Below are 24,531 nucleotides of genomic sequence, written 5' to 3'. Positions count from 1 at the left end.
ACTGTCGGTTGAACACACTAACTCGGAAGATATAGATGAAATACTGGGATGAACACGTTTTTTACGACACTTACAACCAGGCATCAATTTCTAGCTTGTACACATTTCCTCTCATCAATGTTTCCTCAAAAGTTATTTATGTCTTGCATAGTAAAATATAATTGAAACTTGGATTCAAATATTGCATGTATTACGATCTACACTACATATTTAGGTATTCTGTTAACATTATGCGATATTTATTAAGCTAGAGTAAGGCTGCCTGTTTACCAAAGCGGAGCAGACTAGCATAGAAGTCTGTGAGGTAAAAATCTACCAATGAAATTGCATAAAAACTCCGCTCAAGCAATTAATTGGATAGCCTTACCCACCAGACAGGGCGCGGTTAGCGCGACAGAACGCATCCGATCTCAACAATTGAATAGAGAACACAACATGTAATTGACACGCATATTCCTGTCATGATAATGCCGTCAGAGTTTCATAAGACACGGTCCACGCCGCGGCTGCGCCTGTCGTCCTATTCACTCTGAGTTTATGCAAAGTATTAATTCTTTGAGTTACTCTATCCTATTATTATATTATAAAGGGATAAAGTAATATCTTTATAACTTTACCATACTCCACCTAAGAGTGAAAGATGACTTTTGATTTCAATTTTCGTTTTAGTATATTTTAGTAGAGCTATCATCATTAAATCCTCTAACTCCACGAGGAGCATAGGGCCTCCACAGTTCTTCTCCAGACGTTCCTGTCCTGGGCTCTTTCTTTGGCTTCGTCCCAGGAGATTCCGACGGCATTGAGGTCGCTGAGAATGGATCGCCTCCAAGTTATTGCAGGTCGCCCTTTGCGCCGTCTGCCCTGCGGCGGATTCCAATCTAACGCCATTTTGGCGATATTCCCCTCTGGTCTTCTGAGGCAGTGTCCAATCCAACTCCACTTTCTTCTGAGGATCTCTTTATTTATGGGTTCCTGTCGCGTTTCCTTCCAGAGGTCTTCATTGGATATGGTTTCAGGCCAGAACACTCGCAGAATTTGCCGCAGATGTTTATTGACGCAAACTTGTAACTTAGTGGAGATTGATTTGGTCACTTTCCACGTCTCGCAACCATACAGCAGGACTGATTTGACATTGCTGACAAATATACGGAGCTTGAGGTCTCGTGATATGATGTTTGACCGCCATATCGGTGTCAGCTGGGCAAATGCGCCTTTTGCCTTTTTAATCCTGCCATCCACATCGTCATCTGTTCCGCCAGTAGGTGTGAGAACACTTCCCAGATAGCAGAAATAGGGCACATCTACCACCTGTTTATCCCCGATTTTAATAAGGTCACGGTTCGGGGTCACCACCCTCATCGCTACAGTTTTTTGCGCATTAACTCTTAAGCCTGTTTTTTGCGCTTCATCCTGAACTGCATTAGCGGTGCATGTGAGATCTTGCAGAGTTGTTGCTAATAAGCAAATATCATCAGCGTAGTCAAGATCATTCAGCTGATCACTTCCCCACTTGATACCCTTCTGACTCTCTGTTGCTTTGCGCAAAACTTCGTCTAGCAATATGATAAAGAGGGTAGGCGAAAGAAGGCATCCCTGTCTCACTCCAGCACGCAGTTTTATGGGATCAGATAATTTCCCGCTATGTAGAACTCTACATGAGCTGTTGTCATACAGCGCACGAATGAGGTTGATGATCTTCATAGGTATGCCTTTTCTCTCTAGTGCTTTCCATAGTGCAGACCATCTGACCGTGTCAAATGCCTTTTCGAAGTCCACAAAAAGAAGGTAAAGGTCACTCTGCCATTCGGAGCATTGCTCTATGATTATACGCAGAGCATTAATGTGGTCTACACATGATCTACTTTTCCGGAAACCAGCTTGATGTTCTCTGAGTGTTTTGTCTACAGATGCAGATAGTCGTGTAAGTATAACCCTTGTCATAACTTTAGACACTATAGAGAGCAAGGTGATACCTCTCCAGTTATTGCAGTTGCTTTTATCGCCTTTTTTGGGAACTTTAACTAGCAACCCTTCTTTCCATTCTTCAGGGAAGTGTTCTGTGATCCAGATTTGTTTAAAAAGCGGGTATAGCATATTTGCTGTTCTTGCACTGTCTACTTTAAGCATCTCGGCTGTTATTTTGTCTGCACCTGGCGACTTACGGTTTTTAAGAGCATCAACGGCTTTTTTTATTTCATGAAAACTTGGCGGATCCGTACAGATGTCACTCATTTGCTGTCTATTAGGGCTTTCATTGTCTTCGGCTACTGCCACAGTAGTAGAGCTATGGAATATACAAAAAAATGCACACGCGATAGGTAATAACGGATGGAAAATCTGGTGGAATCAATAATTTCATTCCAATTTAAGCTGTGTTATTTTTTAAATAAGACATGCAAAACTTATTGTGATTACCTAATTTCATAAAATTTCACTAGATCTACCAGTACGATTTTATGGCTGCTTCAAAGTCGAACAATAATATTAGAGTGCTATGATGAGTGACATGAAGCGACACACTTAATGACAGACACAGACACAGACAGGGGGCGTGCACGATGACAAGTCTGCAGGCACCTTTATTAGTTTAACATAGAATATTCATGCGTTATTGTGTAGCTAGCACCGCCCCAGAAAGTCGTATGCACCATATTCGATATTCACGAACTATCGGCAAGCATCAAAGGTTATTTATCTACGTTCAGCCGTATTTTGTGCCGAATCAAGATTCTTCTAGTGGGTTTTCACTCTTGAAAAGTTAACCACAATGGATATTGTATTTGTTTGAACACAACAATTGCATATTAAGCACCTCACACATCATTACTTGATGAGATTCTGTGTTTGCGTCCAGGAAGCAGAATTTACACAATGGGACATTATCTATTTAATAAGCTATTTTAATAAAGTGCAAATAAGAAAAGGCCTATTACGTAACTCTGTGCGAATGAATGAGTCTAAGTAACTAGCTGGTTAATGCTCTGGATATTGAAGTGGTGTGCTCATTTTCTTTACATCGCCGGTTCAATATTATGATTTGCATTCTTCCGCCTCTTGGAAACGCAAATGTTATGTAATTAATGAACCCAACACTAGTGCAGTTAAATGTACGTCTTCATTGCTTTCTATTCATTTTCTGCATCGTTCATGACATAAGCTTAGATAATTGAGATGCATCTTGCACCATTTATTAGTGCCCTCTTTATGATCTTAAGCGCTAATGAGGATGAAATCCTTTTGTCAATATCAACAAATTCAACTCAACAGAACCCTAATGTTATTACACTTTAGATTCATTACAGATTGTAGTTTCTTCTTTAGGTGACAGTACAAAAGATTGGTACTCATGTGACTTCCAAAGATTGTGATAGATGGTCATGTAGTGTTAATTTTAAGAACAATAGTGCTCTAGGGAGATGGAAAGTTGACCCGTGCGACCTCTGGTAGTGAGTGTGCGGTACAGTCATACGCACGTTTATTTCTCGCTACGTTATATAACTAAGTAGTTATATATCCGTGATATCTATGCTGTTGATGGATTACTCTGTTCTGATATATGACAATGGTTAATGAAAGAAGACGTGATCTATGTCTGTGATCAGATTGATTTAAATAGCGTTTTTAGAAAGTAATGATAGACAAATTATTGAAAAATCTTAATATGAAATAAGCAACACAAACCTAAATAAAAAGGTATATTTTATAGTTATTTTATTTTATATTTTAACGCTAGGGTTAGGCATTTCTGCAGGAACTCTTTGCTAGAGTTTTATGAATGACTCAGCAAGCTATGTAATAGTAGGCAGGCCTGTGAACACACTAAAATACATAAAAGTTTAATTTAAGCTGGTGAATTTTGTAAGTTTTAAAAATGTATAATTTAGTCGTAATAAATCACATGGTTGGGTAAAGTAGCTGTCCCATCAAATGCCGGTGGGTGGGGCTCGTCAATATTTTGTAATTAAATGATAAATATCGTCAACGACTTGGATTATCGTGATTTATTAGACACGTATCAATTCAAATTGACTGTTCAGTAATGCCTGCGTAAGTTGTAAAATATTTACGTGGGGTCTGCAGAGTGCAAGTATGACATGGTATGTATAGGTAGTGCATTTTAGATAAAATTGTTTGTCGGTTGCCATCCTGTTAAGCGCACTAAATAGTTAATTGCCTTTATCACTATAGTAGCTCATTTACGCTTTATAGGACTTCTTGTAAGGTACTCATTGCTTATTTTTAAATTTTGTATTTTAAGGTGATGAATCCTAATAAATAAAGCTACTCAAAATAGACTTACTTACTCTACCTGTTCGTCTTCACAGCAGATCTGGGTAGAAAGTTCTACAGCATTTAATAATAATGCAGCCTATTATTAAACATGGGAACACATTATTCAAGGAGCACTATTAAAAGGTACATAATATGATATGCATTAACATAAATACAACTAGAACTTAGAATTACTAAGCGCACATTAGCTCCAGAGATTACTGTATATTTTGCAAACACATTACCCGTCGCGACGCACGGGCCCATGTGCTAACTGCTAAACATAGTATAATTCGTGTTCTTAGCACCATTAGGGCAAATATGCTGCGTTTACTAACCCACTGATGCAACGGCTATTTACTTTCTAGCGTTTTATTCTCCTACGGGCTATGAGAGCCTGGTCATTACCTCATCACTGCACACAACGTGCTGACGGTATTATGTTGTTTACCTGCCTATTGTGATGTTTAATTTAATTAAGATGATTTCTCAGCGGCCTAAAAATAGATTAGGTACCTACTTATGTAATTTAAGAGCATCTGCAATTTAAACAATAAATTTTAACAATCCGCCATAACATTTCTATTGTTGCTTCCCACCTGCTTGCAAGTATGCGATAGTTATCACTTCTTTGTGTCCTCTTACAAAATGTGACAAATGACCGTGTATGACTATTATGAATGCCGTGATAGTATCTCTTACGGCCGCACACAATGTTGTTGCCCAAACCTATCGGTGTCAAAATTACGAACTAACGAGGCACATCGCTATTGAGATACAATCAAAGGACGTTTAAGTATTTGTTTTTAGTAGTTATCAGTTCATGTATCTTATTATTTCCTACAGTATAATTACTGTTTGACCTATGACACGCAGTTGTCTATGTATGGACTCTGTATGTAATAATAAAGCTCGCAGGTACCTAGGTACCTGCGAGATTCGTAAAAATGTGGGTTAAGAATCAATCACAAACTCGCAAACAACCTTTACCGGATCGAGTTAGTATCGAGTGCAGCGCTCGGTGCCGGTGGTCGGGCGGCCGGGGCGGGCGGAAAGCTTTCAGCGGGTGGTGGGGCGGCGCGAGGCGGGCGGGCGCGCGCGCCGCTCGGCGCCAGTCCATCCGCGCTCCTCGCGAAGACATGACGTTTCTGTGGCTCGTTCTTGCACTGCTCCCCCTACTCGGTAAGTTCACATCCAGGAGCATCCACGCCCTGCAACCGTGCCACAGTGAAAAGTGCTAACAAAATTAAGTTACCGTGTTTTTCAGGACATTTCTGTCACAACACTTGTGTGCCGCTTTCTGACGCCGTTTTCAGGATTGCCCTTTTCACGTGTGATTTAAAATTTTCATGAATTTTATGTGCAGTGTACAAGGAAATGTGTTGTATACGTAAGAGGGTTGTTGTTAGGTGTGATTAAATCTGCGTGTATAAGAATGGTTACATGAATTACTGTGCGCACTATACCATGCGCGTGCGCCTGCGCTCAGTGAAAGTATCAGGACGTCCGGGCGCGTGGGAAACCGTTACCCTTTTTGTCTAGCCGATAAATTAGGTCAACGCGCTTTACGCAACTAAATAAGTGCTTATATAAATTGGATTTTCATAAGTGTCTCATGTTTTTTATTAAGTACTTGTGACTTATACTAATACTATATACCTAAGTAAACTCATATGATTGTACTTATCAGAAAGTCATCTGACTGTTTTTACCTGAAAGATTTTTTTTTTCTGAATTTCTTATACAAAAAAAACGATGGTGCCTGTATGATTTTTCAAATAAGAGTATATAAAAAACATAATCTAATTTCTAAATCAGTGAATGCTGTATGCATCCTAAATTCCCGGACAAGCCAATCTTCACTCTTTTTCGAAACACGAAAATTTAACCTTTGAATCGCATCACAGTTACCCACTTTGCATCTAATCGATGAGGCAAGTCAGCCCGCGGCGGACCTGCAGATCTATGACCATATTAATTACGTAAGGCATGCATCTCCGGGACGCCGGCGGCGGCGGTGGCGGAGGCGCGGTGGTTGCGCAATACCACTGATGCACTTTCCATTCTGCGCCCGCGCACCCTGACCTGACCGCCCGCTCCTGCTGGAGTTCATCGCGACCCATCACGTCCCCACTGCTGGGGCACGGGTCTCTTTCCAATGAAGGAAGGGTTTTACGCTTAGTCCACCACGCCTAGTGCGGGTTGCTGGAGTGAACGGGGGGAAATCACATGTTAGGAGGAAAGCCCAGGAAGTGTTTTGGGATTGACATGAGGCCTATGTACGATTAAGTACAAAGCAGTAGAATACATGTATATCCTCATGATTGTAATTCCCGAAGGGGTTGTCAGAGGTCGCAAGCTAGTGGATATCACTCTCACTATTTTCGCAGTACATTTGTACTGACGTGATGTGACGCGGTGCGCTTTTGATACACATCTATAATCTATATGTAAAGGGTTTCCTCACGTTCTTTTTCCACCACTGTAAGATTGTGTGATATAATTGTAATACTATCAATTGTTACATGCCCAGGATTTGAAGTCTTATTCAAATCCTGTGGGTTCAAATCCTGGCTAAGCAAACGTGGCTCCATTTCCAATTATGATCTACTTTAATGAAGAACGACTGTTGGTTTTCTTCTTTTATGAAATGTTAAAAGCTTGATTTGTGTTCTAAACAAAGAAAATTTAGTTTATGTCATCAAAAATAAATATCATCAATATAAATAAGCGATTACCACATTCGGTAGCATTGTTGTTTAAAAATGAATAGCCCTGTGCTCTAGTACAGAATAAATACCTACCACTTCATTTCTGCTACATCCTCTTTTTCTGTAATTTTGATTTGAATAATTACCACATTGAATGTGGAAGAGGAAATTGCCTTGAGATAACAATAATTTAACTTATTTTACTCATTGCTCAAATTTTCTAAATTGCTAATGCTAAAAATACAAATTTTTAAACCTTCACGATGGTAGTAAGTGGAACTATAAAAAATATCCATATCTATTTATTTATTTTGATCATTATACGATATGTAAGTAGGTAGGTACCTATGTTTTAAATGTTGAATTATTATATGTAGAGTATTATTTAATTCTTCATAAGAACGACAAGTTTAAATAATGTTGTTAACATGTTTACCTCATAAATAAAGTAGTGCGATTTTTTGAGTTTTGAGTTTATCGGGAAATAACCCGCTACCTCCAGAGACAAGCAATCTGTCCTCGGCCTGCCTCAACTATCTAAATTCGCATACAATAACTTTACAAATGATGTTCTTTCCTATTAAATAGCCTCGAGCGTATCACGAAGCCTCTTCTTGCCCAATATCGTATCAAATCGCATCGCCTGTGCATCAGTGCATTTCCCACGTATCGGATCCCGCCCGCCGCCGGCTACTAACTAACCAAGTATTCTCTAGTATACCTAGGTATTCGTGTAAACTCTAACCACCTTCATGCAGAATGGGGATTGAAAGTAATGTTGTCATTTAAACCTATGATGATGGCATCTTTTTCGGTTTGATTCTTATAATGGTTGCCGCGGCAATAGATTTGATAGAATGACGTTTTCGTAGTATATCGTCTTCTACATTAAATCATCTGGCTACAGTACATATATTTCATGTACATAAACAACGTGTCATGTAAATCCGCAAACAATCCGTACAGTAAAAAAGTAGTAAATCTAAGTATGAATATCTTTTAAGTACGCACCTCTACAGACCATTAAAGGAATTACATAGATTCTATACCTAGTTACACCAGCACTGAAAAATGAATAGAAATTTGAAATTTCTTCTCCTGTAATACATTAAAGGAGCCTCCACAAGTTACGTATAAAGTGTACTCTATGTACCTACAGTATACTTGACCGTTACATTTAAAATACGTCACGTATGGAACATTAAATAAGTACTTTATGCAAAAAAACACCCCATGACATTCTGTCGCTATTACAACATAATATCAGTGTAACCCCAAATTTAATTAAACAAGCTACTTATTTGACAATCAGCTCCGTTCGCTCACCGAAAACCAAACAACTTTTAGTTTTAGCTCCGTTTATCGGCTCTTCTTTGCATGCGGCAGATTTCCCACGAGCTCCGAGCTCGCGCCGTCGACTCGCGCGGAGAGCGGCCCCAAGGTCCCATCCTCCACTCTATATTACACTCTCACTGGTATTCCAATGTAACTCCTATGCACCTCAAGCCAGTGCCTATGTCTTCAGCAGAAATAGTAGAGTTACTAAGGTGCTTGTTCGGATGCAACTACTGACCTTGTTTGTCCTTTGATTTGTTTGTTTGTGTTCGGCCAGTAATTGTATCTGATCTAGATTTTCAAGCCTTAAATCACTTGAAGATCAAAGTTAAACACAAGTAGGTATACTGGACAAACTTGCGAGAGACTTTTCTTTCTGTATCCAAAAATATACAGTGATGTTAGGAAAGGTATTCAAAATAAAATGAAACGACTGAAGTGCACAGTGACCTCCTGTAGTGTGTAAATAATAGCAGGCATAAAACATCTATTAATTTTATAGTTATACCTATTCAAACATTAAAATACAATAAAGGGTCTAGAAGTAAGCAATTACATACATATAAACAACAACCTTCAAAGCTGAAATAAAATCAAATAGAATGTACCTACCTACCTATAAAATGTATTCAATTATTTAGTAAATTGTTTGTAAATAAGCGTGGTAAAGGGAGGCACGATCTCGATTCAAGGTCCCGATGATAGCAACATGCGAGATTATCTCTGTTGCTTCTTGTACCTGTCACTGGATCAATCAGAACTGGACCGATCGATACCTAATTGATGTTTCGATCGATTAACTAGTCGACGCAATCATCACCCGAACTTTATTGCACATTACACACTGTAAATGATTTCAGATGGTTTCGCAAAGCATTAATGTAAAGATTTGAAAATTTGATACCTGTCTATATTTTATTGATGTTATTGAAGTGTTTTATAAACTTATAAGTACCCAGCTTCATAGGTTATGAAACAATTAATTTACGAGCTGAAAAATATAAACACGTAGGTTAGTTTTTTATGATTATTAGTATTAAAACATGTTTATACATAACATAAAAAATCGGATAATGAATCTACATATACGTATGTATACATGCTCTGTAGCTACTAGTAGGCTAACTTCATGAAATATTTCCATAATCGGCGTGATTCATTGCAGGCTGAAGCGTAAAATAAGAAAACCTGTTGTGATATTTTTTTTCAATTGTACCACGTATTGTCTACTCGATAATAGATAAGTAAAACACAAATAATTGAAGTACTCAGTAAACGAATGTCCCATATAATAATTCTCAAGTATGTTTACGCTTAACGATTCACACAAGCATTATTGTTGAAAGAACTTACGCAATATTTATATTCTACTTGTGTGGCAACGTGTAAGGTGCTAACAAAATGCAGTTTACCTTTGACCTACATCGAAACGCTTTGGTAATTTGAGCTTACGACTTTATATAAAAACCTAGGTATGTACCTAAAACACAAAAGTGCAGATAAAACATAATAAAGTAATAAATAATAAAATAATAAAGTAATGATACCGGATATTTTGTTAGGTGCGTGCTTTTATTAAAATATTGTGTCGCCATTTTTGGTCATCTTTCGTGAATCACTATGACCTATAGTTGTAGCAAAAGTGGTATACTAAGCCTAATAGTGATAACTCAGAGGGTCATCCTAAACAACTTTCGTTCTAAGACTTTTTGAGATTCACAAAAATTTTAATCAAAATGTCTTAAAGTTATAGTTAGTGACGTTGAAAAAGTGGTTTAAGATGACCCCCTGAGTCGTCCTCTTTCGACTTAGTTAACCAATTTTGCATCACCCTGTATAGTTGCATATAGTGGCAGCCCTATAACCCGGCCACGTAACGAGTCGCGGAGGCGTGCGGCCGCTGTGACATTTCCACGAGGATGTGGTGCCACCTTGCTCCAAGTGACTTTTTCAAACGTTGTATCATGGAACTTGTATTAGATTTCACGATTCTATACACTCACGAGCAACGAAAAAGTGGCATATGGAACGGCAATGTCAGTTTGAACGTTTTCATTACTAATATTATCACGTGAGATTTTAAAGTTTCAGTAATTAACGAGCTCGATTGTTAGCTCCCCTGCATACCAAAGTTTATTATAACAGTACAAAATATCGATTAAATGCGATTTATTATTTTTCGCGTTTCAGTAGGATTAATGAGTTGCTTTTTGTTATTGCACAGTTACCATATTTGATTTTGACCGGTTTACCTAAGGAGACTCTTTCTAAATTGGATTTTATCAGATCTGACATCGCGGTCTGATGCAACATCCTCTCGTGATGACATTGTCGTTATGGGACGGAACATCAGTAACAAACCAGACGGGGTTACGTAAAATTGATGAAGTTTCCACCACATACTAATAAAATATAATTTCATTCGGAAACCATTATGCCATTACGTTATCGCTGTACTTCGCAAATAAGTACATACCTAGGTAGATACGCAGTTTCCTCACCAGTGGTCATCTCATCATAAACTTGATCTTCTTTTTTTATTCCTTTTCACAAAAAATGGTTACTGTGCATTTAGCCTGAAATAGGAAGGGTAACGTAACGTACCTTGGGACGCTTGTACCTCGGGACATTGATTTTATTTTAAAAACCGGCTAAATAAACACATTCAAATTCTACCCTAGGCATAGTATTTTACTCGCTTGGCAAAACTAGTGAGTCTCGTGATCATACCAGCATCTAGTGTGTGGTGAAGACAGTATGTAGTTTTTTGGAGTCAAAAGTAGCTTTTGTATAGTTTTTTGTGTTGCTTTATCTCATTGAGGCATGCTCAAAATAAAGACATGGATGTCACGTATAACTTTTCAGTTATTTAATTTTATGACATGGCAAATATCTGAAAGATTCCTATTAATTAAAAATAAAGATATTTAAATTTTGGTTAAATATTGCTTTTTTGTACCTTGGGACACGATTAAATTTGTACCTTGGGACAATGTTTCCTATGGCTTTGTACTATGGAAAATGCAAACATCTAAATAACGCCTTATATCTCTGTTCTTATTAGTGCCAGAGTGAAACTAGACAGAAGAGAGATGCAGTAAATAAATAAGAACAGAGATTTAAGGCGTTATTTAGAAGTTTGCATTTTCCATAGTACAAAGCTATAGGAAACAGTGTCCCAAGGTACAAACGTGTAACGTACCTTGGGTCAAAACAAGCATTTTTACTTTTATCTTAATTATATAACACATATAATATAACACACTAAAGCTTAAGCAAGTGATAATAGATTATATATCCTACCGAATAAAGAAAATTTCATATTAATATTTTAGTTGTACGCTGCGATAGCTTCATTCAAAGTTGGGGTGGTCGAAAATGTCCCTAGGTACGTTACGTTACCCTATATAATATTTACTCCTCAATGATTAATGCACCTACCTACACCCTGATATATTATTATGACGTCACTGCATGCACCAAGTAGGCAGCTTACAAAAGCTAGACAAGACACACGACAGTGGTAGGTAGGAGCTTACAAGGAAGCTTTTAAACGGATTATTCATATTGTCCCCGAGTTTAATACCAGCTCGTCTCTGAGCACGCTTCGTTTCGTAATAGCACATTTGTTATATGATATTATACTTCACACCTCAACCGAAGACGATTACTTTAGATTACTTGCAGCAGCACACGAGATGATGCTGTCTCAGTCACACTCTTTAAAGTCCTACCACTTAATAAACCTGAAAACATCTTCCTTCTCGCTCACTCACTGGCCGGCCGGCAGGGGCGCGCGCGCGCCTTCGTCATTACACGTTTTTGTGTTGTCGAAGTCACACGCGTTCGATATTTAAAATATTTTTTTGCCAGATTTAAGGAATTTACAGTATTTATTCGTTAAACATGGGGAAAAAACGGAAGAGATCAAGATCGAGGGATAGTAAACGTTTGCGCAAAGAAAATAGGAGGTTAAAGGAAATGCTAAAGCGTCGGCGGTTGAATTCTTCGTCGTCGGAAGTGTCACAGGATTCGCATGACACGCTAAATTCGCCCATTGAAAGCGAAAGAGGAGCGGCGGACGGAAACACGATTGTGCTTTCGCCTATGCATGCAGGTTAGTAAAATATTTTTTTTTTTCATAAAAGTCGTTATTGTTCGTTTACCCGCATTTGAGCAATGTGACCGCGGGTTGCGATGTTGTATTCGATGGACGGGGCCAGCCAGCCGTCGCGTACTGTGCGGCGCGCGGGGCTCCACGCCGCCCGCCCAAAGGCACGTGCCCGCCCTCCTCGGGCTACCTTGTCGGGTCGGTTACCATGCGATCTTGTCATCCGGCTGAAGCACGCCGGGTAACCGGGCCAGGCCGCCAAAAAACGCCGCCTATTATGCTTTTAATTATTATTTTTATTGTGATTTATATTATGAAAGCTGTACATCTGCTTGGTTTAAACGCTGCTATATGAATATTTTACGGACATCCTAAATGGCTTGTTACGTTGCTGGTATCGCGGTACAAACATCCTATACGGATTGTTATATGTACCTACCCCACGTATATCGTGATGGGACGATCATTTGTCAACCTATATGGTTTGTCAATTATTATGTTGTTTACAATATGAGGATATTCTATATGGATTTCTCATTTGTTACAGATGAAGTAGTAGACACTGAAATAATAAATGAAATGGATGACAGGGAAACCGAAGCGGACCTAGATCCAGAAATACTTCAGATTTTGGGTGATGACCCATCTAATGAAAACAAATTCGGCGAAGATTTGCATAATCAGATACTGCCTAGATGGAAGCATATTTTGGCAAAGGGCCTTGACAAAGAAGTCAAGTCCGAACTTTGTAAACTATACTTGCCCCCAGAAAACTGTGGGAGTCTAAGGGCGCCCAAGCTTAACCCTCAAGTCAGGCGATTTTTAAGTGAGCCTAATAAAAAGAAGGAATCTTTTAACGAGAGCAAACAAAATCAACTATCAAGTTGCCTTGCAGCCCTGGGAAAATCACTGAATATAGCACTGTCAAATAAAGGAAATGCAGTTCCGCAAGACATCATAAAGCCTCTTAGTGACGCAGGGCGTCTCCTGTGCGATTTTCACTATAGAGAATCTCAGTCGAGACGTTATGCTATCATAAATGTAATTAACAAAGACATGCGTGAAACGCTGAAGAACACAATGATTGATGAGTTTCTATTTGGAGCAGATCTGGCCGAACAGTTAAAACAAGACAAGGAGATAACCCGAGTCGCCATGGATTTAAGAACTCCTCGGCCTTCAAGACTACCAGCAGCTGGACAGGTACAAAGAGGAACTTTAAACTACCGGGGGGCGCGGGGTCCGGCCTCGGCAGCGCGCCAGTACCCCTCGCAGCAGAAGCCGCCGGCGTCGTCAGGCGCGGGAGCAGCGACATCTTCGAGAGGCCGGGATCACCGCCGCTACGAGTCTTCGAGCTGGAGGAAGCCCAACGGACGCGGACGGACAACGAGGCGGTAGCCTCTACCTCTAACCAGGAGATAGCCCAGGTACCTAACATATCGATTGCTGGTAGACTGCGCTTATTCTATGATAAATGGCGTGCTATTACTAATGACAGCCTAATATTATCTTGGATTCTCGGTTATGAGATTCCCTTTAAGGATATGCCTATGCAGCCGTATGCTTCTAGAACTGCGAAGTTTTCTAAATCGGAAACTTTAGCTATTGAGCAATGTATTACTGCTATGTTTAAATCTAATGTGATAAATAGCTGTTCCCATTGTGAATTACAATACATTTCGCCTAATTTTACGGTTCCTAAGCCAAATGGGAAACATAGATTTATTTTAAATTTAAAGCAATTAAATAAATTTATTGAAACTTATCATTTTAAAATGGAAGACCACCGCACGGCTTTAAAACTTTTAGAACATAATTATTATATGGCTACTATTGATTTACAGGACGCATATTTTTTTATTTCAGTCAATGAAGCAGACAGAAAGATTCGAGTGGAACTCAAATCTATATGAATTTAATGTTCTCCCATTTGGCTTATGCACGGCGCCGTATGTTTTCACTAAAATAATCAAACCTGTTGTTCATTATTTACGTTCAATGGGCTTAATGTCGGTTAATTATCTCGACGATTTTATGTGCATTGGCCGAACATACACCGAATGCTTAGAAAATATAAAAATAACAAAACAATTCTTAGAATCTCTGGGTTTTGTCATCAATATCAGTAAAAGCCAACTTATTCCGAGCACATATTGCAAATTTCTTGGATTTAATTTTGACACTCATAATATGACACTAAATTTACCACAAGATAAGAAAATACGCATAAGGGACAAAGCCAAAAAATTCATTAAACTTAAAAAATGTACAATCAGACAGTTCGCGGAATTCATAGGTTTACTAACATCAGCATGCCCAGCTGTCCAGTACGGCTGGGTTTACACAAAAATATTTGAAAGGGAAAAGTTTTTGGCGTTAAATAATACAGATAATTATAATAAACAAATGATACTTCCATCACATTTAACTACTGATTTAAATTGGTGGGCAACACATATAATGAGTTCTTTTTGTCCATTTCGCAAACAGAATTATGTAAAAGAAATATTTAGCGACTCCTCATTGACGGGCTGGGGCATTGTTTGCGGAGGAGAATCAGCCAGAGGCAATTGGAATGAATCAGAGCTATCGCTTCACATAAACACTTTAGAGCTGAAGGCTGCATTTATCGGTTTAAAAATTTTCGCCGCGAAATTAACGAACTGCGAGTTGCTATTAAGAATTGACAATAGTACTGCAATATGTTACATAAATAGAATGGGTGGTGTGCAACACACACATTTAAATAATATAGCCCGTGATATATGGCAGTGGTGTGAAGTTCGCGGCCTATTCGTTTTTGCATCTTATGTAAAGTCATCTGACAATGTTGCTGATTACGGTTCACGTTTAATTAATGTCGATACAGAATGGGAACTGGCTGATTATGCATTTACCCAGATTGAGAATTGTTTTGGTATTCTTGAATTTGATTTGTTTGCGAGTGTACAAAATGCGAAGTACCCAAGATATTCGTCTTGGAAACACGACCCTGATGCAGAATTAATAGATGCTTTTACTTTTAGTTGGCAAAGCCTGAACTTTTACGCGTTTCCCCCCTTTAGATTAGTAGCAAGAGTACTACAAAAAATCTTATCTGACAAAGCAAATGGGGTTTTAGTGGTTCCTATGTGGCCATCACAAGCATGGTATCCACTGTGGTCTAGATTAATCGTATCAAAAAAACTTGTATTTCAACCAAGTGAGCATCTATTATTCTCTCCTTTCAGGAACTATCATCCATTACATGCGAATCTTACCCTGGTGGCAGCGAGATTATCAGGGAATCGCTAAAACATCGTGGTGTTCCACCAGAATCCCTGGATATAGTTCTAGCATCTTTTGCAAAAAATACAATTTCTCAATATAATTCGAGGCCTGGTGGAATTTTTGTATTAGGAATCGCATTAATGTTTATGAATCGTCACCAACAAATGTCTTAATTTTTCTGACTGAATTTTTTTATTCAGGCTGTGGCTATAGCTCTCTTAATACGTACCGTTCAGCATTGTCAATAATTTTAGGAAAAAAGGTTACTACAGATGATTGTATAACTAGATTTTTAAAAGGAACTTACAGACTGAGGCCACCTAGACCTAAATATGATTTTACATGGGATCCCTTGAATGTATTAAATTATCTTTCCAGTTTTTTTCCATATAATAATGTAAGTGTAGCTGATTTAGCCATCAAAACTGTGACATTAATAGCTTTAGCTTCAGCTCAAAGAATGCAAACTCTTAGTTTAATCAAACTCAAAAACATACAGTTCCAACAGAATTCAATTCTAATTAAAATACCAGATTTGATAAAAACATCACGACCTGGGACTTGCCAGCCACTATTAAATTTGCCATACATTCGAGAATCTCCGCAAATTTGTCCAGCGTTATCAGTTAAATCATACATCGACAAAACAAAAACCTTGCGCGGTGAACAGTCAGATGATCATCTGTTTATAAGTGTTAGAAAGCCATACAAAAAAGTGGGATCACAAACATTGGGTCACTGGGTTAAAAAAGCCTTGGAAGCAAGCGGAATTGACGTAGGCATTTTTGGCGCACACAGTACCAGGCATGCGTCCACATCGGCTGCTCACAGCGCAGGGGTTAATATAGAAGTGGTTCGCAAGGCAGCGGGGTGGTCTGATTCATCAAATGTATTCTTGAAATATTATAAAAAAGACCTACTTAGGCCGGATGCTAATTATGTTGAAGCAGTCTTTAATATTTGATTCAATTGAAATAATAAGGCCTACTTAAAACTAAACCATTTATTGATATTGATATTTTTATTAGTCAAGATTATAATAAAGGGATACTAGTTTTATAAGGAATTACCTACTAAGTTGGTCGAGCTTTAGGCATATTTATTTCTATAGCTACGCATACAAAAATCTGATTAATTATAATCAATATAATTATATTATAATTATACATACGTTAAATTGTCGTTATTTAAGTTGGGTGATTTGTTTGGAGTTAAATAAAACCAACACTTTTTTGTTAAAAATTCAATTCATTTTATTATTTCATGACTCTAAACATCTGCAAGTAATCTAAAGTAATCGTCTTCGGTTGAGGTGTGAAGTATAATTGTGAATTAAACGAACTTACCTTGTGAAGTTCGATTCCAATTATACGAACACCGAAACCGAAGACGATTACTGCGTTCCCACCCTACCCTGTTAAACCCCCTTAAAAATAAATTGAATTTTGTTTACTGGGGACTCTGAAACAATGACGAAGGCGCGCGCGCGCCCCTGCCGGCCGGCCAGTGAGTGAGCGAGAAGGAAGATGTTTTCAGGTTTATTAAGTGGTAGGACTTTAAAGAGTGTGACTGAGACAGCATCATCTCGTGTGCTGCTGCAAGTAATCTAAAGTAATCGTCTTCGGTTTCGGTGTTCGTATAATTGGAATCGAACTTCACAAGGTAAGTTCGTTTAATTCACAATTATATATTGTAGTCGTATTCAAATCTTATATTATTATGAAGGTATTTGAAATCATGATAATACTAGACGTGCAATAAGTGTATTCCTATGGTACTTTAAGGTTTAATTATTTAATTTTTTTTATGTCTCGTTCCTTGCCCTGATTATTAGACCGTATAGTTCACAATTTTAAATTCTAAGTATATAATTTTAAAAAAATATGCCCATAATGTAATAAAGTTTCTATGGATACAACTTTTTCGCGAATTTTGAAAAGTCGTAGAATAGAAGTTGTTTAGTACAAGCACCATAGTGATCCTCTATCAACTTACTATACCACTTTTGCAACATCTTGTATAAGCTTATGTAAAAATGATATCAAAATAAGAAATGACGGGTTATTAAACGGGTCTTACTAACACAATTTACGTGCTATAAGTACTAGCTCGTCTACTCTTAGGTATGATAAAAAGCCGTACTGCCTATGTGTTTTGCAAGTCCTCTCATTATCTTTGAACGCGTTTTTGCGTTGGTCAATCTACGGAGCAGAAAATTCTTGGCACAGATTCCTGAGAAGATATTTCAGACCAAAGTTGAAAGGATACATACATACCTGCCTACTAAAGCTATTCTTCAATAAGTGCCTGTTCCATAATGTCTGGATAATGGCCACCTGTGGGATAAAAGACATGCTGTCTTAGTCCAAAACATAATCACAGAAAACATGTATTTTATCCCACAGGTAGCCATAATCCAAACATTGTGAAACAGGCCCTTAAGTATAAAATAGATTGAAATGGAGGTATAAAAGTAATTAAACGCATTTTTTTATGATTTCTGTTTTATAATTATACCAATTCAGTCAATACGCATATTGTCATAGAGTAGTAAAGCTTGCCTCAAATCATACAAACCAAACCGTAAAGCCACAGTTTGCGGTCATAATGATAGTAATACCGGGAAAACTGTGGGAAAGTACACTGTTCAACGTGTGATTAGCAACCTTGCACACGCTTATTATTCGCTATTAGATGTTATCCTAGAGGCAACGTACACAATTTGGTAACGAATTTTCGTGTGCACCAAAAGTAACTTTAAGTGTTTTGATAGTTGTCGGCGACCTCAAATTATGTAGGTACACGAGTTTTAAGGTTTTAACTGAGTACATTGTATGATTTGTATCCAGTAATGCATTTGATGCATAAAAAATATATAGAAAATACATTTATATAATAAACTTTGTTTAGTTTTGAGGTCCTGTACTATATTACATATTTATAGAAAATTATATGAGATAAAAAAGAACCTATCATTATCATTGCATTACTTTGTCAGACTAACTCTTAAAATCAAGTTTAATTATGTGCTGTGATAATAGACGATCGTAAATTGTTGAGTTTGATATATTACGTACCTATAACTAAATTGTCATGATAAATAGTTGCTATTCTAAAGAGAGTTTAAATAGGTACAGAGTAAAAAGAAATGTTGACAGTGAAATATGACTTAGGCTCTTCTTAGGCTCGACTTAGGTTTCTTTTTTTCAATAGGTTTGTGACTTATTATGCGCGATATTCGTTTGAAGCCTATGTATATGTATTATACGCCTTATGAATGTTATTTGATACTAAAACTTTTCCACCCGTTATCAAGTTGTAGAATCTACCACCAATTGGCTGCCAGGCCTATACAAACGCTTCTCGGTAGAGGAGTATTAGGTCCCTTGACATAACGCCAATCCAGTGGCCAATCAATCTTCTTAGCTCTACATTTCCTTCTTTTCCACTCGTCTTAGCGTTGTACCACCAGGGCTGGTAGCCCTGGTGGTACAACCGAAACTTTAAATGGACTTCATAACGCGAAACCAGTAGCCAATAAATTTTCTAATTCTAAACTCTACATTTCCTTCTTTTCCACCCGTCATAAGTTTGTATGTACCACCAATTGGCTACCAGGACTGCATAGCGCGAAACCAGTAGCCAATCAATCAGTTAACCCAACATTTGATTCCTACCTACCAGGACTGCATAACTCATAACAAGTAGCCAATCAATCAGCTAACCCAACATTTGGTTCCAGGCGGAGCAGAGCGCTTCAGCTGCCGGGGCCGCATCCTGGGCGCGTACTACGCGGACGCCAAGTCCGGCTGCAAGGCCTTCCACGTGTGCGTGCGCGTCGCCGGCGGCGGCATCCGGGACTTCAGGTATAAGACTATGCAGTATACAGGGTGTGATGAAAATGATATATAGGTAGGAAGCCGAAAGGGGGTGAACAAATTTGATCCGCGTCTTTGGAAACATCGTAATTTTTTTTTTATTCCTCGTAAAAAAAATGCCGATTCCATGAATTTTATGTCAGAGAAGAGAATTTCTGGCAGATGATCCGATGATCGTTGTCATAGTGGAAAGTGCTCTATTTACCCTATCTAACGGATTCATAAGAAAGAGTCCTCCGTGAAAGTTTCCTCAATGCACTAATTTCAAAATGTTAAAATACGCTATGCAAGATCTTTGTAATAATTAAAATAATACCCCTTCATCAGTTAGTAAATGTCCCCTAGATCTGTCAGACGTATAATCTACACACAATCTTCATATCGAACGTAGTAGTCTAATACAATTTCTCCTAGGTTCTTCTGCCCCCCTGGTACTCTGTTCCACCAGGAGGCTCAGACCTGCACGGACTGGGGTGATGATGACGAGTTGGCCTGCCCCGCGGATCTCTACGACGGTCAGTTCGATCTATTCAAGATCGGAAGTGGTGAGCTGCTTTGCTACTAACACCTACAGGAGAGTCGATATAATACGCCATGTTATTCACGAAGACTTACTTACGAAGTCTTATAATACATTTGATATTGGAGTAAAAAAGACAAACGCAAAAAAGAGACGTGTGTGCGTGGCCTATTATAAAGACTCTACTTTAATGCGATTGGAAATGCTATGCTAAATGAAGAATTTTAGATTTGAATGGTGTTATTATGAAGTGGGTAGGTACTTATAGCGTTTAGCGTAGTATTCTCAATCACAGCTAGTAATAATTAGCTACCTAATAATTTAGTTCCTCATCTTTACACATACGTACGACTCCGCCTATCCGATTGTCACGTTAAAAACCGATTAGTTGATAATTTTGTTGGTTTTCAGTAGGAAATGTATGTATGTCATTGGGTGTGTTTACAACGAAAATAAGTCTAACGTTAAATTAACAGAGTGGAACGAACATATGCAACGATTCATTTTCCGTACTTGATCGTGAAAATACTGAATACGTAATACTTAACTATAGCTGTGTTAGTTTTTTGATTGTAATGTTCGCGTGTTATCTATTATTACACCTTTTATGATAGGAAATGAAGTTTAAACTAGTATTTTTCTACAATTGGTGCCGATAGAGATGCGGAAATGTTTACGTTATTGAATAACACCTGAGTTGAGACAATTTTCTCTTGATGTAGTTTTGATGATGGTGGCTTTATTCACGCTATTGACATTGATAAATTATCCACTACTGAGTCAGCTTCTTGATACGATTTAAACACATTTCTGTCTCAACGATCTCCAATTCGAATTAAAAACTGCCCTAATATTGTTCGAGATTTTAACGATGTGATTTTTTGTAATAGCTCATGTCGTTACCTACTTAGTAATTCGATCGTCACAAAGAAGTATTGAATGGGGAGGTTATTCATACCTATAGATATTTTTGTATTTTGATGGATTAGTGTTCGTTAGTGTTAGTGCTCGTACAAAGGTTACGAGGTGTGTGATGGAAGAGTCGTGCTTAGTTAACTCTGAAATGACATGCGCAGTATTTGGGAACTATTGCAGAATAACGTTGGCGCTTGAGCTTTAGCTGCGCTTTTTTGGAGGTAATCAACGCTTTATTATGCCTCCTAACGATGTAGTTAGTAAATAAGTATATCTACGTAAAAAAAATATGCGTGTATAAACAAAGCTTTTATGATTGTTGTAAATTTAACTCATTTCGAAGGTTCTAAGGCGAAAATCCCGTAGACCACATATTACAAACTCCGTCCCCAAACATACGAAGCGCTTACTACAAGCTCTCTTCATTTACTCACACTCCGCTTTATACATTTTACAAAAACTTGTATTTTCCCAGGATTTGATACAAGGAAGATAATAAACTCGTCCAACGGGAACCAGGATGAGGAGCAGGAGTACGGCCTGCAGCGCGCGGAGACGGGCGACCGGCGCCTGAACAACGGCCCAGCAGCCAGCAGCGGCGCGTCCGACCTGAGGGCGTCCCACTCCTCCGACTTCTTCAGCGGGCAGCGCGAGCGAGGCCGCGATGACACCCCCGCCCCCTCCCCCTCCTCCTCCCGCCAGTCCTTCCGCCGCCCCACTACTAGAAGCCCCCCAGCCACCACCCCGCACACCACCACCCCGCCCCCACCTCCGCCAGCACAAACCAACCAGCAGTACGAGACCTCCAAGCGCAAACTAGTCCGCAAACGACCCTACACTCCTACTACCTTCGCCCCCTCGTCCTTCGCCCCGACCGCGCCGCCCGCCCCGCCCAGCTCCCCGCAGCCACGATACTTCCAGGAGCCTCAAAAACAAAACTACTCTCCTCGTCCGACATTTGAAGATAAAATCAAAGTGCTCCCTCCCACCAACATCCCGCCTCAGTTCAAGGAGTTCAAAGATGAGTACGTAGAAGTGCCCCGCGTGACGCCGAAACAGAGCCAGAACAGATACTTCCTCGCCGCCTCCACCGCCTCCCCCACCCCCTTCACCCAGTCAACTCCTGCTCCTCGTCCTACGAAGAAAGAGGGACTAGTCGAGTTGTACAACTACGAGGCGCAGTCCACGCCGGGATACAACGCACAGGGAGAAAAGAAACGCCCCTTCTCTGGGAAAGTTCGTAACAACTTCAATGTATCCCCCGAAGGACTGCAAGGAGAAGACTTTGCGCGGACCAACATAAACGTCATCCCTAATGGCGTCAGAAGTAACCCGAGTAACCCAAGCACGCCCGATTACAACGGATCATCCAGAAGTTCTGGCACCACCGCAGCATACAGGAACTTCAACAGTGTCTCATACGAACAACAAGAGAAGGAAAACTACCCTCAGTTCTCTGGGGCTAAGCAGAATTATTACAGCCCCACCACTCCTCAGCCGACGACGACTTACGCCACCAGACGGCCGGAGCCTCCTCAGAATCTAAACACTGTCGCTTACAATACCAACATTGGCTTCAACGCTCAGGCGAATAACTTTGCCGAGAGTGATGAGGACGACGGTCAATACCGCCCGCCTCCCGGCGAGGATGATGGCCAGTACCGCCCCGAGCTGTACGAGCGAGAACTGCTTTCTGGAGCACACTCCCTGAACATCGCTGCTAGTGGAAACCGCCTGCCTGAAGACCAGAAGCCGAGAAACAAAGGTCAGAGCCAGAAGCAAAAACAAAAATCTCAACAGCAACAGCAGCAGCAACAACAACAGCAACAACAACAACAGCAACAACAACAGCAACAACAGCAGCAACAGCAGCAAATACCAGCTCAACAGCATGCACCTCAGCGACAGCCGCAGCCCCAGCAGCCACGACCACAACAGCAGCAACCCTCACAACAGCAGTACTCCCCGCCGCAGCGGCAGCAGAAGCAGCAGCCTCAGGAGCCCCAGCAGCGACCTCAACAGCCGCCCCAGCCTCCACAACTCCAGCCGGAGCAGTTCAACCCATCAGGCTCGAACTCAATAGCCCCCAGACCGTTCCGCCCCGCGCCGACACCCACCGCCGTTCCACAGACGACGCGCGCGCCCGAGCCGGCCTACACCGCCACCGCGCGGCAGCCGAGCTCGCAGCGGACCTTCGACCAGCACCAGACCTACACCACCACCGCGCGGCCCACCGACGCCGCGCCGCTGCTCGTCACACTCAACTACAACCCGCCGGCGCGCCCGACCACCACCGCCCCGGCCCGCACCCCCGCCGCGCCCCCCGCGCCCTCCTCCACCCGCGCCCCCGCGCCCTCCTCCACCCGCACCCCGCACTTCGCCCAGCCCGCCAACAGTAAAGAAGACAACAGCTACGACTACGCGTACTACGACTCCGACCCCGGCTTCTCCGAGTACGACAACATCGAGGAGTTCGGCAGAACCAAGTCGAAAGCATGAGCCTAGCAACTGCCATCAAGTCACCTCTTTGGATCCGTAGTTAATGTCAGAGTACAATAACCTATTTATTGGAATCACAAATAAATTTAACTTGTAATAGGATATTAGAGAATAAATGTGTGCAATGCTCAATGTTTCTAAGGTATGCATGATGTTGAAACCGTTGCGATGTTCCGAGGAGCCATACCTTCAATGTTGTAATCTAAAGAGGCGTATCTGTAGTTACCCTAAATTATTTGTGATATTATGTATGCTGTATTGGATTAAGTCGTTGCGTAGTCGTCAATCCGTGGCGGGGGAGCCGATTCGATTATTACCGATAAAGAGAAATTGTTGTTGTGAGTCGACTCGAGTCTAAATGCTTGCCAATACTGAATCTGTCAGCGAGTCGCGAATTAATCGAAGTATTTCCTATGTAAGTACAATAGTGAGTAAGTTATGACGATAGAGTGTATTATAAAATATTTCATTGTAAATAAAGTTTTCGTAAAAAAATACAATGGGTTTGTGTAAGTAATTTGTGTATTTTCCCGCGTGTCGTGGGAGCGAGTGAACAAACAGGGTTGGCCAAGCGAGCGCGCGCGCGGCCGCTAATCGGACGATCGGCCTCAAGGCTGCTGCTGCTAATATCTGCGAGACTAATTCCCCTTTTCATCTTCCAGCATATTCCTTCGTTTCCTTACAAACTATGAAGGTTGAATTTCATCAGTTATGCATGAATTAATTTTAAAATGTAGATTATCTAGATTATCTAATTAGATGTGTAGGCTCCACAACTTTATTCCAACTTAGAGTATTTTCAGAGATCCAGCTTTGTCGAAAACAAATAATTCAGACACCGAGGTAAGTCATAATTTATAACGTAAAGTACTTATTATACATACCTACTATACTCTAGAGCTAGAGATTAGACTGGATACGTAGCTGAGTTATACCTACATAAATTGCCATTGCTCAATGATACGTGCGAGAATTTGCAGAATCCTTGTCGAATTACCTAGGTACCTGCGACAGCAGTCT

The 24,531-nt window shown here is 40.0% G+C and overlaps 2 protein-coding genes across 3 annotated transcripts; one reads left to right on the top strand and one right to left on the bottom strand.

The window, feature by feature from the left end:
- Positions 1-702: 702 nt before the first annotated feature.
- LOC125490290 lies at positions 703-5,413 on the bottom strand. The gene is made up of 2 exons (XM_048629104.1): positions 5,263-5,413; positions 703-1,553 (listed from the first exon to the last, which is right to left on the bottom strand). The coding sequence occupies exons 1-2, from the start codon at positions 5,411-5,413 to the stop codon at positions 703-705; spliced, it is 1,002 nt and encodes a 333-aa protein (XP_048485061.1).
- Positions 5,364-24,166, top strand: LOC105383327 (bromodomain-containing protein DDB_G0280777). Of its 2 annotated transcripts, none has more exons than XM_038122563.2 (4): positions 5,364-5,454; positions 19,442-19,565; positions 19,992-20,092; positions 21,488-24,166. In XM_038122563.2, exons 1-4 carry the CDS (start codon positions 5,412-5,414, stop codon positions 23,509-23,511), a joined length of 2,292 nt encoding a protein of 763 aa, XP_037978491.2. In that variant the 5' UTR covers positions 5,364-5,411; the 3' UTR covers positions 23,512-24,166. The 2 variants fall into 2 exon arrangements, with proteins under 2 accessions (XP_037978491.2, XP_037978490.2); XM_038122562.2 differs by having other exon boundaries at positions 19,992-20,122.
- The last annotated feature ends 365 nt before the right edge of the window (positions 24,167-24,531 follow it).

Source organism: Plutella xylostella, chromosome 22 (assembly GCF_932276165.1).
Source record: "Plutella xylostella chromosome 22, ilPluXylo3.1, whole genome shotgun sequence".
Classification (NCBI taxonomy): Eukaryota; Metazoa; Arthropoda; class Insecta; order Lepidoptera; family Plutellidae; genus Plutella; species Plutella xylostella.
This window is presented reverse-complemented; position numbering and strand designations above follow the sequence as displayed.